The following is a 14,489-nucleotide window of genomic DNA, read 5'->3' on the forward strand; positions in this document are numbered from 1 at the left end:
GACAGGGTTTCTCTGTGTAGCTTTGCGCCTTTCCTGGAACTCGCTTTGGAGACCAGGCTGGCCTCGAACTCACAGAGATCCGCCTGGCTCTGCCTCCCGAGTGCTGGGATTAAAGGCGTGCGCCACCACCGCCCGGCCGGGTTTTATCATTTTAATGCTTGCATTTTAAGTGATTATGGGTACTTTATTATACTACATAATGCCTTTGCCCCCCCCCCCTTACTTGGTCCACTGATCTTCAAATATTTACTAACTGATCTCTCAATATATGTCAGCCAGGGCAATCTCTTGATTTTAAGAGTTATTCTTACTCTTTTGTTCAACTCTTTTTCTAATAAAAAAAAGCTGATATTTTTCTGTATAAATATCTGATTTTTTGGAGATAAAATAAAGGATATAATGCAAAATGTTAAAATGATCAACTAATTGTCCTTGCAATATATTTTAGAGGTAAAGGAGAAGAAAGTACTAAATCTTTCCCAATTTGAAGCAATTCATACTGAGATTATGCCAAATGGAACATTTCCTAATGACTTGCTTCCATCATGAAACACTGGTCACCAGTTTGCACTAGGTGTTTGCCCTGAATTTTGAATGGGTGATGGCTAATCTTGGTTGTCAGCTACACTACGTCTGGAAGCAACTAAAACTCAAGCATGTGGGTACCTGCACAGGCTTTTTCTTGATCAGCTCATTTGAAGAGGGAAGAACTACCCTACATCTGAGCCACACCCTCACTCACGTTGTGGCCCACAGAAAAGGCCCTGGAAGAAGGAAGCTTTTGCATTTTCCCACTTCCCTCACTCTCTGGCAAGTTCATCTACCCTGCAGTTTTGGCTTTTTTTTTTTTTACTGGTATTAGAACCTACTTCCTTGGGATTCTGATGTAGATTGAAGACTGGCTGAGACATCCAGCCTCTTCTATTAAACAATTATTGGAATCCTGGCTTTTTCATCAGACTTCTTTGGACTAGCTGGACCACAGCCACTCTTAAAAAAAAAAATCCCCCTTTCATATATATGTATGTGTGTGTGTGTGTGTGTGTGTGTGTGTGTGTGTGTGTGTGTGTGTGTGTTCATTCTATCAGTCTGTTCCTCTAAAGAACCCTGGATAATATGGAATACATCCAAGAGAGAGTCTGAGTCATGAGCTGATTCCCCAGTGAAGCAAGTAGAACAGCTGTAGAGAGCCGGAACAGGAGACCTGCAGCCAGCAAGAATAGGCAGAATGGGCAGAGAGCCAGGAGCCGAGGCAGTGCGGTTTGCCTGCTTGCTTCTTTGTTTTAACCTATTTGTTAAGACATAATTTACATAGCATGAAATCCATCTGTCTTGAGAGTACAATTCAGTGATTTTTGGCAAATGGAGAGTGTTATACCAGTTTTGGAACACTATCCAGTTTTGGAACATTACCCAGAAAATATAAATTGACCCTATTTGCTGTCACTCCATGTCAACTTTGACTACTAGTTCCAGGGAACGCTAGCCTGTCTTATTCTCTCCATAGAGCTATCTTTCCTGGGCAATGCATTTAATCAGAATTACCCAATATGTGGCGTAATGTGCTGACTTCTTTCCCTCATCATGATGCTTTTGAATTTCATGTATCTTGTAGCATTTATCAGTCCTTGTTTCAGAGGCCACACCTCCTTTGTTTATCCATCCTTTATTGGTTGGTAGTTAGTTGGTGTTAGCCATTATTTCTGTGGTTGAATAATAGAGTACACAGAAAAAAGCCCACAGACCTTCAGACCTTGCAGGCGACATCTTGAGTTTGGCTCCCAGCTCCCCTGGTACTTCAGCCATGCCACGGTTGTCCTTTGTGCCACATTTCCTCATTATCTAAGGGAAAAGAACAAACTTAGAAAACTGTTCTGTGTGGGTAAGTGGAATTGTATAGTGGCTCTGTCTGTTCTTGTTTGATTTTTGGTGGTAAGAATGCATGTTTAAAGACCCGAACAAGGATACCAACAGACATGCTAAAATGGAAGGGATCTCATGGGACCTCAACTCCAGGCCAAAAAAAAAAAACCCTAAAGAACAAAACTACAGACAAGAAGGTTGAGTGTGGGAGAAATAGTCTTCTTCAGAGAGGAGCACCCTAATTGGTTATTCAATACCAAGTGGTCAGCTCTGAAGTTATGTACATATGTATAACATATACACACAAATAGCATTGTATAGACCAAGCAGGTTGAATTTACATACTTAGGAATACCAGCAATTAATGAAAAAGAAGCCATGACTTTGACAGAGCAAGGGGGGTTGTCTGTTAGGGATTAGAGGAAGGGAAGAAATGATGTGATTGTATTTTAATTTAAAAATAAAAAGATATTAAAATAAAAACATTGCATATTTAGCAACGGAAAAATAATTCTTTAAACCTTGCTCAGAGTCGGGGGTCAGGGGCATAGGCATTGAGAGAGCAGGACGGTCCTGTAGTGGCCCTCCCTGTAGGGGAGGTAGGATTTAAACAATCTAAAAATGGAGGTCAAGGGAGCAGTAAGCCCAGAATGGATGTTTCAAAAGGCATACAGAGTGGGCTACTGGAGACCAAAATTAGGAACATAAAGGTGGGGTTGGCTTCTTGGAAGCCAGAAAGGCCAGAACTGACCCTTTAGTTGTCTTCAGAGTCTTTCCCTTAGGACTCTGTCTGGCTATACATAGGCCAGATTTTAGAGTGAGAAACCACTTCACAGAACACTACAGGCTTTAATTATTTACCCCTTTAGCAAGAAGCCCTACTCTTCGCTTGGTTTTAGAAACATCTACTCTGCCTATCTCCTTTGGCAGTCCTGCCCTGATTAACCTAAACTTTCACATCAAAGAGCTTTTAGAACAGCAAGAGACTGCACTATCCTCAATCATACAGTAGGGAAAGAGTGCAGGTTACTGTACTACCCACTATGTTCCAAATATGTGTGAACAGGGAGCCATGTGAGACTCAGTTCGCTACAGGATTCTGCTTGTTTGAAGTACATAGCATGTATGTTATAGGGGAATAGTATGACAAGCCAGGAAGCTACGCCCGTGAAATCTCAACAACCTAGCTGCCTGAACAAGACCTGAACAATGACAACAGTTGATATCCTAAGGAGAAATCCCCACCCCTAGAGGAATAGTTACAAGCCTTTAACAACTCCTAAGAGATGGAGAACTTGGGCCCATGAGTGAGGCCTCTGATTGGTATCCCAATACCAAGTGGTCAGCCCTAGAAGCGTGTACATGCAGGCAACACTGAACGGGCTCATCGGGTCATATGTATATGTATGTTTAACAACAGTGGTTGAAAAGAGTAAGCTGTGAATTTGGGAGGGAGCTGGGGAAGGGGCACGAAGGAGGAGAGGGAGGGAAAAAATGAAATAATTATATTTTAACTTTTTTAAAGCGGCAATAAAAAGAAAACGTTTTAATATAGATTTAAACATGAGCATACCTGCAAAAGATAAATTTATTATCAAAACTTTGGCAATGTGATAGGTATTTTGTAATAATGATTTCTTTTTCTTACTCCATGATACATCTTTTTGTCCTTTGTATTCAAAAGGGAATATATTACAATACAGACATATATACATATATACTTATATATGATATGTAATATATATGATTATATAAAAAAATCCTGTAGCCTTATGTTCTTGTCAAGTTTCAGATAGTACTAGGAAGGGCCTGGCCACCCTCAGCTCCCATCTCCATTAATTTTGTCTTTACTACTGTATGATTTGGAGCAGGGTCCTTTACGCTGTTAATAACAGCCTGTTGTCCTTCTCTGTGTAACTGTCATAGTCTTCAGAAGATTTAGACCCCGGAAACTCATAGCCCATTGGAACCTTCTCTGAGTTTCACATCCAACCCGTTCCTCTTCTGCCTCCTTTGCCCTCCTTTGCCTAGCTCACCTATAGAAAGGACACACTGTGGTGCTGTCCCCACCTTAAGATTTTCTGAGATGGAAAGACTGGTTCATCAAGGCAGTTCTTAGAGACATTATGGCAGGATGACCTTGAAATAAAAATCCCTTTTGGATGTAAGCTAGAAGTGCAGACTTAAGATGTAGCTAGATAAACTTAGATTTAGAGCCATAGTCTGTCGAGAAACAACTTTGTAAATTGTCAGGCCCTAAAGGAGGGACTGTAAATATTCATACTCACGTGAAACATTCTTGTCATTTTGTGGTGATATTGTGTTCCCCAAAATATTGTGCACCCTAATAAACTTATCTGGGGTCAAAGACAGAACAGCCACAATATTAAACATAGAAGTTAGGCAGTGGTAGCACACACCTTTAATCCTAGCATTCCAGAGGCAGAAATCCATGTGTTCAAGGATACAGCCAAGCATGGTGACACACGCCTTTAATCCCAGGGAGTGATGGTAGAAAGCAGAAAGGTATATAAGGCGTGAGGACCAGGAACTAGCAGCATTTGGCTGGTTAAGCATTTTGACTGGTTAAGCTTTCAGGCTTCTAACAGCAGTTCAGCTGAGAGCCATTCGGATATGAGGACACAGAGGCTTCCAGTCTGAGGAAACAGGACCAGCTGAGAAGTTGGCCAGGTGAGGTGGCTGTGGCTTGTTCTGTCTCTCTGATCTTCCAGCTTCACCCCAATACCTGGCTCAGGTTTGTTTTTATTAACAAGTACCATTAAGATTCATGCTACATCACTTAGTAAAACTTTAAGGAATGTCTATCTGGCCATTTGCACAATTACAGGTAAAATTTATTTGATTTGATCTCCCCAATTTTGTTACATTATCATTTTTCTGAGAACTGAGCAGGAATTCATTAAATCACTAGAAAACAAGAGTGAGTTGTTGCCCATGAAAACCCCGTGCATCACCAACTCTTTATGTTCATCCGTACACCCTCAATAGCCCATGCACCAACTCATCTGTATACCCTCAATAGCCCGTGCATCCACTCCTTATGTTCATCCGTACACCCTCAGTAGCCCATGCATTCACTCCTTATGTTCATCTGTACACTCTCAGTAGCCCATGCATCCACTCCTTATGTTCATCTGTACACCTGCAGTAGCCCATGCATCCACTCCTTATGTTCATCTGTACACCCTCAGAAGCTGGGGCATCCACATGCCATTCATGCTTAGAACACCAGTGGCCCTGGAAACTCCTTGGCTCACAGAGTTTTATTCTGAGCAATCCTGGAGTGTTTGTAAAATGTATGGATAAAATGTAGGCAAATTGCAAATGGTTTTGTAACGTTAAATAGTAAGTAAGTGTCTTTAAAAACTATAAACAGATCTGGATACATAAAGTTAATAAAAAGGCAACAGAGTCTCTCATTCACATGACCTACTGCTCAACCACATAAGAATTCAGGCTTCCTCTGTCGCCCATGTCTTCCCATGTGACGTGACACGTCTGCCTGGGAACCATACTCTGATGAGGTAGTGTTATGTAGCCATTGGCACTGAGATATAGTCACAAAAGTTAATTAGAAATTATTTATTGGATGCATTCCACATGAGAACTGCTAAGAACAGTGAACATGACAAGCTAGTCTTTAGCATGTACCATGTGTCACCTATCTGTCCATCTACTTCTGATGATTACCTCACCTCCTCCTCATTCTGACCCATAGGAGTAGTTGTTACTGCCTTCAATTTCAGGTCAGCAGGTACATTTGCAACGCCACTTGTTCCAGACTATGAGAATTGTGTCTCATCCATGTGTGTGAACACAGCCACCAAAGAGCTAGTCCTGGGCAGAAGATTTATGGTACAAAATTCTCACTCAGAGCTGGAAGATTCAACGAATCATCAGACACTTAAAGGATATGTTAGTGTTAAATCAGTATCTTATGGGGGACAAGAGCCTTGGTAGGTAGAGACCGGAAGGAAGTTCAGAAAGAGTATATGAAAAAGTCAGTTTGGATAAAGGAGAAGATGTGATTGTTGTGGCTTAAAGAAGGAGGAAAAATAGACATCACCATGTTCATTAAATAGAGTGAAACTTGTATGGTCACCCCAAAGGCAATTACGGGCTAGTGCCTAATCTCAGCTCCCTCCTTTATGAGTGCATGCCTTTGTCAAACCACTTTATGCCTTTTCTGTGCACGGGAGTGTGAGCTAATTCTGCAGAATCTGAGAGGCGCCTCGGGAGGCTGTGCCAGCTTTGTGTCCTCATTTTGTCATTTACCAACTGTGTGGCCAGTGACAAGAACTCTGTTGCCAACAGAAGGTCCCAGTAGAGAGTTAATGATGGGTCTACCAAAGTGTCTGTGTCCTTTATGGAAAGTAGGATTCAAGTTGTGGTTCTGTCAACCACACTAGTGCCCTACTCTTCTCAGGCTACAAAGGAGATGGCTGTCCTCAATCCTGCTTCCTTATCTCAGGGAATTCTTGCTTTACTTAAAAATAAATAAATTAATTAGAAATCCAACTTCTGCTTGTTTAACACTACCTAAGTAAAGGCACAGAAGTAATTTTTGGCTTAACAGTTTTTAATGAGGACTCATCTTTTAAGATATTATGAAAATATTTTTAGTTGCATACTTCTTATTATCAAACAGTATTCTCTGTAACAGTGAATTCAATGTTTTGCTTCTTCATTCCTTGTTTTTACTAATACAATCTCAGAATTCATCTCTTGGTTGTTGTTAAATATTTTATGTTGTCCCTTGAGAACTGTAGCTTGCCGGGCGGTGGTGGCGCACGCCTTTAATCCCAGCACTCGGGAGGCAGAGCCAGGCGGATCTCTGTGAGTTCGAGGCCAGCCTGGACTACCAAGTGAGTTCCAGGAAAGGCGCAAAACTACACAGAGAAACCCTGTCTTGAAAAACCAAAAAAAAAAAAAAAAAAGAACTGTAGCTTTAGTTGGACAATGAAATGTAACATGAATTGCTAAACGGTCTTATTAATTTAAAAAAACCCAGAGCTAGATATAGGCATGAAAGCTGAAAGATCAGAGGAATAGAACAAGCCACAGCCAACCTCACCTTACCAACTCCTCAGCCTCCAGAGCTAGACTTCTTGTCTACTCACGCCTTATATACCTTTCTGTGCCCTGCCATCTTACTTCCTTTCTAGTGCTGGGATTAAAGACGCGTGTGCTTCCCAAATACTGGTAGCAAGGGCATGAGATCTCAAGTGCTGGGATTAAAGGCGTGTGCCACCACGCCTGGCTCTGTTTCCAGTGTGGCCTTGAACTCACAGAGATCCAGACAGATCTCTGCCTCCCGAGTGATAGGATTAAGGGTGTGTGCCTCCACTGTCTTGTCTCAATGTCTAATCTAGTGACTGGCTCTGTCCTCTGATCCCCAGGTAAGTTTATTAGGATACACAATATATTGGGGTACACAATATATCACATTTCCCCTTTTGTCTAAAATAATAAAAGGTTATAACTAATATAAGAAAAACTATATGCAATAAGTATATATAATATATACAGTCAAGAATTAATACAATATCCAGTCCATTAACATTTGAAAAATTCAAACAAAAACCTCCATTATTTATCCTATCTTGATGAGTCCAAAATGTTATACCTAATTTATGTTCTACCCTAACTTGTATTATCAACTGAAAACTATCTTTTGATGTCTTTCAAATTTATACATCTTACACCTCTTTAGTGAATTTTTTTCTGAATTTGTTAACAAGGAGAACTATAACTATAACTATCTAATCTTCAACTCCCTCAGAGACCTGAGAAGGATATAATATTAACTGAGTAAGCAGGAAGTGTAAACAAGCAACTTCCAAAAAATGTGAGAATTGACAGAAACATCTAGCTGCCTGGACAGTCACTCAAGGTTTCTCTGCAACATTGGGGCATCCATCTTTGGCCTAAAGGCCTAGCACATCTGACAGACTCTTGTGAAGCAGAATTTTCTAAAGAGCCTTCCTACCTTGTCTTGGCAAGGATGGGCAGTTCTTTCTTTTGTGTCCTGCTTGTCCATTTTGGACAGCATACTGTCAGCAGTCAAGGACAAGAAAATGCCCTAGCCAGTGGCTACCTTTTGCCATAATTAAAGTAAACTCCATAAGGAGTTTCTTCAATGCCCATCATCTTCTCTGAAGTAGATTGGTGCTGCCAGGAGCAGATATGTCTCATAGTCTTAAAAAAAAATATGTTATTAAAACATCTTAAATGCCGTATCCTGTAGATCTCTGAAGTGTTTGAAGATAACCTATCTAAAATATATTTTTGTTTAACCTTGAAAATATACATAATATGACTACAAGTTCGATTGTAATGACTATTAACTTGCATTTCTTATATCCTAATTAGTTGGTAATAATAACTTTCAAGGACTAGCAATTTGTATTACATTGTTAAATGAACTGTAAGGTACAATAATTTGAACAAGGTTAGAAATGTATGTACAGTATTTTCTAACAAAATCAATCTCAAAATTGTATCAATATACATAATTTATATACAATATACAAAAATCCAATCCAATGTAAAATATTTAAAACTAGTAGTTGCCTTTTAAAAGTAGATTCAATAATCTTCCTTTTTATCTTATGATATCTATAAGCTCCCCTTTTTTTAGAGTAGATTCAATAATCTACCCTTTTATCCTATCATTTCTATATCTCTTTTTTTTCAGAGTAGATTCAATAATCTACCTCTTACCTGTATCCTCTTTTTTAGGGAAATTATGTATATTTCTAAGTTCATGCAGCATAATTTATTCAAAAATTATATTCTTTGAGTTCTAAATTTATATTTTGTATTTTGGTGCGTTGAAATTGACCAGAGTTACTTTTTTAAAAAATTCAATAATGTATTTTATTTAGCTATAGATTCATAAAAATCTTACATTTGTCAAGGTACACTAAATATTGTAAATGAGATTTTTATTCTGCATGTGTATTTATTTTACACACAGCACAACACACTTACCATTTAATGAAGGTTTCAGAGTAGCACATTGTCACAACCTTTGATTATGAGGATATTTTTCAAGTTCCTTTACCAATGAAAGGCACCTCAGCTGGCTGTGGCTTTCTTCAGTCAAGGGTTCCCATTTCCAGCGTTTGCGGTAAGAAGGGGAAATTAAAGACCATGTAGACATCTGTGCCCCTGACGGCGACTTGTTTTTATTTGATTTATTTGTGTGTTGACATGTTTTGTTTTCTTGCCTGAAGACAGAAGGATTCTTCATTTCATTTTTACTGTAGGATTCAAATTTTTTTTTCTAAATGTGGCTTTGAATTGGTCTTGTTTAGAACATAATTTGATTCTTGGTTTTTTTTTTCTAGTTCATTTTTTTTAAATGTGTCATTGATGATGACTTCTATGTCAGTTTTTCACTTATCGTTTCCAAGAAACCATTATACTAAGTTATCTTTTTTCCGATCCCCAGATCTATAGTCCTTTACACTCTGTAGAATCTCTTGGGATGATTCACCATCTGTTTCAGTGATTGAATTTCTTCTGTGTATATCTTTTTTTAATTAATTTTAATTAATTAATTTTTATATTTAACTTTTTTATATATTTTGATCATATTCTTTCCCCTCCCCTAGCTCCTCCCAGGTCTTCCCCACTTCTCCACCTACACAACTTCTTGTTCTTTCTCTCTATCCTCATCCTTTCCTCATGGGGGTGGTAATTCTAGGCTTCATTTTCAGAATCTGTACCAACTGTTCTTTGTTTTTCGTCACCTGTAATCTCAGTTTTACTCCAGCACTTTTCAAAATTGATTTATACCTTTGTCTTTCTACTTTTGATTCTAGAAGTCCTGTCTTCTTTATCACATTGAGAATGCCGAATATTTTCTGAAAACTGACTTCAAGATGTTTGTAGAAAATCATCTTGAGGAGAGTGTTCTGTGACTGTTTAGCATGCAGTTCGCTGGCTGCACTCAGTACTGTTTGGTAGATTCATGCCAGTATTTAGCTGTTACTGTTGTTGCTGAATTGCAAAAGATCTCTTCAGGTCTGTTCACAGGAGAAGATGCTCTTGGTCCTGTTCTCTGTCCCTTTTTTCTTAGTAAAAGTCCTCTTTGAAGTCTTTAACCTAGTAGCAAGTTGATATTTTTAGACTATGACATTTTTTCAGTGATTCCAAATAAATGAGCTATCTCCAATGCCTTGTTCTTTGTTATGTATGTGAGCTATGGAAGAGCTCCAACCCCTGGCATGCAACATTTTCAAAAGCATCTTGTCTTGCAATCTTTTTTTGCCTCTGAAACCACCAGGGTACAGAGTACTTCCCCCCTTTGTTTAGTTGTAAAAGGAAGTAGCAATCACTAACAGATGTAGTTGGGGGATTCTCCTGCTGCCTCAAAAAGCATCATCAAGCCTAGGTTTCTGGGTAAGATGGCCAAGAGGATGGAAAGGGTGATATACACAGAAAGAGATTTTCCTCCTTCTCTTAAAACCCATGCTTTGTTTAATGTTATCTCTATCCACTTAAAAAAATTGTGTGTGTGTGTGTGTGTGTGTGTGTGTGTGTGTGTGTGTTTGTGTGTGTGTGTGTGTGTGTGTGTGTGTGTGTGTGTGTGTGCGCGCGCGCGCGCGCGCGCGCACGCGCATGCGTGTTTAGGGGTGGAGGCAGAGGACAAACTCAGGAATGCTGTCTCTTTGAGGCAGGGTTTCTCTTTGGCTTGAAGCTGACCAATCAGATTAGACCAAACCACACCATCAAGATCTAGGAATCTCTGATTTTCAATTTTGTTGGGAGGTTTATTTAATTGCTCTTGCCTTCCTGGCACTGGGATTACAAACATAGACACCATGCCCAAAATTTTTCATGAATTCTTGGAGTTAAACACAGGTCCTCATGATTTCAGGCAAATACTTTATTAACTGAGGTATCACCCTAAGCCCTCTAAAACCTTTTTTAAAACCTAATTTTATTCTCTTACTGTTATAATATTCCTTCCCTACTCCTAGCAGGAGACTAAAAGTCATGTCTTCCTATTTATGGTTATATGCAGCTTCCCTTATCTCTTCCTAGAGATATTTTAGTGGAAGTCTGGGGGACCCTAAACAAGCTTGCAGCAATCATATAAAAGTGTAACTTAGATGAAAGTCCATAAAGAAAGTTTTTTTTTCATGTTGCAAAATGTTTGCAAATTTTGCTTCCTGCAGATATTTTGTGGAAATAAAAAGTCTGCCTTGTAAATATTCATTGCAACTTGTTATTCAAATAAGGTAGGCATCAGTGTTCCTGTAATAGAACCTGTGTCTTATGAAAACTGGGTCATGTTAGTGATAGAATAAAATGCAGACATATAAATGATGGTAAGAATTCCAATGACTTCTATAAAATTTTTATTATACATAAAAGCTGTCTGATCATTGCCTACTAACAATAGTCAAAATTGAAACAGCTGTTATAAATCATTTACTCGAGCAGTTGCAAATTCAGTTGTCTCCAGAGGCCAGAAAAGTAAACCAAATTCTTGATGTACACTTGTTCAGTGTGATAGGGAGAGAAAGGGAATGAAATAAAGGTTATTCTAAAGATGACCAGATCCTTGAATTACTATTATGGAATAGACCTACTCTCCCTGAGATAGAACTGAGGGCAAGGGATATTAACAGATTTGCCCAAAATGAAAAGATTGTGTGTTATTCATCACAGCCACATAATCTGCAGGGCACATTCCAGATAAAATGGGGGACTATTTAACACTCATTTGGAATTCAGTATGGTGACAGCAAAGCCTTAGATCAGGTGAACTCTGTAGCTGAACATGCCTATGTCAGCCTTGGTTTACATTCTGATCTAGAATTTGTACACAAGATGGAAAGAAACACACAGACATTCACCCGTAGCCACCAAGAAAGCTGGTCGTGGATGTTGATGAAGTCCATTTTTGCTGTTCACACTATGGAAGCGGGCCATCAGTACCTACAAGGAGGGCTTTCACATGAGGGTTAGAGTTGGGGCTTTTCTGTTTTGTGTGTGTGTGTGTGTGTGTGTGTGTGTGTGTGTGTGTGTGTGTGTGTGTTAGGAGGGGTATTAAATTACTCCTTCTTCTGCCACTGTTTGTTATTCCTTCTCAAATTCAGATTTTTATGAGTTATTTATTGAAGACTTCAAAGCTCTTCTCTAAAGTAGTTGTGCCTTAGATTTTAGAATGTTGGAGAGTGGACGGCCCACAAATGTCTGTTTGTGATAGTCTTAGGGATGCTAGTGTCTGCTGGGGGGTCACAGCCAATCGTTAGAGGCTTCCTAGTGTTGGACCCCAAAATCTAGGGTCTCAAGTGGGTGCCCCAAGAACCCAGACTCCAGTCCAGTTGATGCAACAGCAAGAGGTGTTTATTGAAGAAGCGACTGTACAGACAGGCAAACTCTTGTCCTGAGAGCAAGAGCTGCATCTTACTGCAGCCCCATGGGGGCTTTTAAAGGAAAAACCCACAAAAGCCATAAGATTACAATTTCATTTCACAAGATCATGGTCTGATCACAGAGTGGGTACAGTCACGTCTGCATGTACATTCTTCCTGAAACCTCAATGGGGGTGGGGTATCAGGGCAGGAGTGGAATTTACACAAAGGTCACAGTGGTCCTTCCGGGAACACTTGCAACTATCCCCGTCACAGTTGAACACATCTCTTAACAGAAATATTTTTACATTGTTACAGGTTGAATAATGGCTGAGTCAGGTGGCCCTTGGAACTAGTTTTCTTTTTAGTTCCTTATTTCCTGGGGCTTGGGTGTGTAAGCCTGAAGTGTTAGGGTCTTTCACTAGCACCAACCCTCTTTCTCTCCTGAATGTAATTCTCATTTCCCTCAGATAATTTTATACATCATTGTAATCATCTCCTAAAATCTGTCACTGTTACTTTACTTAAAATGTTTAGATTCTTTGCAAACAGAAGATGTTTATCTACAATGTATAATCCAAGCTTCCACCAACCTAGTGCCCTTATGAATACAGTGGAGTAAATCCTGGGCAGTTTATTTGAAGTATGCTATTCACATTCAGAAAGTACCAGGAAGGCCAGAGAGATGGTTCCGAGTAAAGGTGTGTGCTGCACACTAACCTGCCTGAGTTTCATCACTGGACCATACACACACACTATGACACATGACCACAGATACAAACACATGTACACACATGTGTGCCCATATGCACATGTGCCTGCTCCCCCACACACACAGTTCTTAAAAATTTTTCATGGTGTACAAGAAATAAAATTGGGAGTTGAGCACTAGGGTAAGATGCTTTTTGTAAATAAAAACGTAAATATCTCCATTCGATGAAACGCATCCCTCCATGTGTGTCAATCAGAGAAAATTGACAAGCTGGGAAAGAAGAAAGGCAGGTGGGAAAATTTGATAACTTACAGAAAGAAAAGTTATGAATAATGATTAATATTTATTTCCTTAAAGCCAGACTCAGGAATGTTTATGTTCGACTAGTGATCGTTACCAAGTCCGTTCCTTGGTTTAAAGGAACAGAAAACTTAATTAACTTTTCCCTCACATTTTTCAGATATCCTGTGAAATATATAAACTGAATGTCTTCATTTCTTTAATCTTTTGCAGGTGGAGATTTTCCTTTTACCTCTATGTATTTAGCTATGGAGTCCGGTTCTTGAAGCAGGTAGGCACCGTCACATTACTTCATATAATTCTTATGTGTCTATAGGCCAATGTCTGATTTTTAATATGTAACAATATTTTAAATACTATAACAGCCTTCCTAAGAATTACTTGTATATTTAAATTTGATTTATAAAAATATTTACAGAAAATTCATTTAGACTTATGTCTGAAATGCTTTGAAAAGCAGTTTGTTTCTTCAGGGAGGATGTGAAGTCTTCTTCAGTGTGCTCTGTCTGGTTACTGCTTTTCTGCGTTAGAACTTGTACCGTCCAGTTGATGCTATCAACGAGATTAGCATTTCAGCATTGCGTGTCACATGACCTGAAAGCTCTGGTTGCTGCGGTGGGTGTTATCACTGTCATCCCCACCAGCAGAGACTGCTGTTTTAGAGTCTTGTACATTAATTAGCAGGGTGGAGCCAACCGCTGGTGGTAAGTTCAGCTTTTTGTTTTAAGCCTGTGTTGTCTTTGCTCCTGGCTTGCTAACCGCTGCATGAACTAGGACCCATTAATGTATGAAAATCTTTCTTATCAGGTGTAGCCTCCTTCTGCCTAGTGGTTACCATCCATACGGATAATGTACTGATAAATCAGGGTGCTTAAATTCCAGACTCACGAAGATTTACCTTCTTATTTTCTTGGATGTGTTGACCCTGGTAACTTGGTACAAAAAAAGAAAGTTAATCTTAAAAGTACCCTGTACTGTTAACCTCCAAAGTACTATCAGTGTTTATTTTTTTTTTTAATTACAAACATATCTCTAAAATAGGATACAGGCCAAGTAGCATAAGTCACTAGGAAAGCTTATAAATACTGATGTGAAGTTTTCAAATATGTTTTCTTTTTAAAGTCTAAATTATCAGATGTTGTCTGCCTGTGGAACTGCTCTTATAACAAGTGGTCACTGTGCACTATGAAAGCTCCCTAGAAACACTTTTCACTGCCTGC

At 39.2% G+C, this 14,489-nt stretch overlaps 1 protein-coding gene across 1 annotated transcript in view; it reads left to right on the forward strand.

The window, feature by feature from the left end:
- Cers6 (ceramide synthase 6) overlaps positions 1-14,489 on the forward strand; it is a 252,558-nt gene that overhangs the window by 127,328 nt on the left and 110,741 nt on the right. Inside the window, exon 4 of the mRNA XM_052722441.1 lies at positions 13,483-13,540. Within this exon, the coding sequence (XP_052578401.1) occupies positions 13,483-13,540 (58 nt within the window). The remainder of the gene's footprint in view (positions 1-13,482; positions 13,541-14,489) is intronic.

This window comes from Peromyscus californicus, unplaced genomic scaffold (genome assembly GCF_007827085.1).
Source record: "Peromyscus californicus insignis strain IS unplaced genomic scaffold, ASM782708v3 Scaffold_7__1_contigs__length_154581171, whole genome shotgun sequence".
Classification (NCBI taxonomy): Eukaryota; Metazoa; Chordata; class Mammalia; order Rodentia; family Cricetidae; genus Peromyscus; species Peromyscus californicus.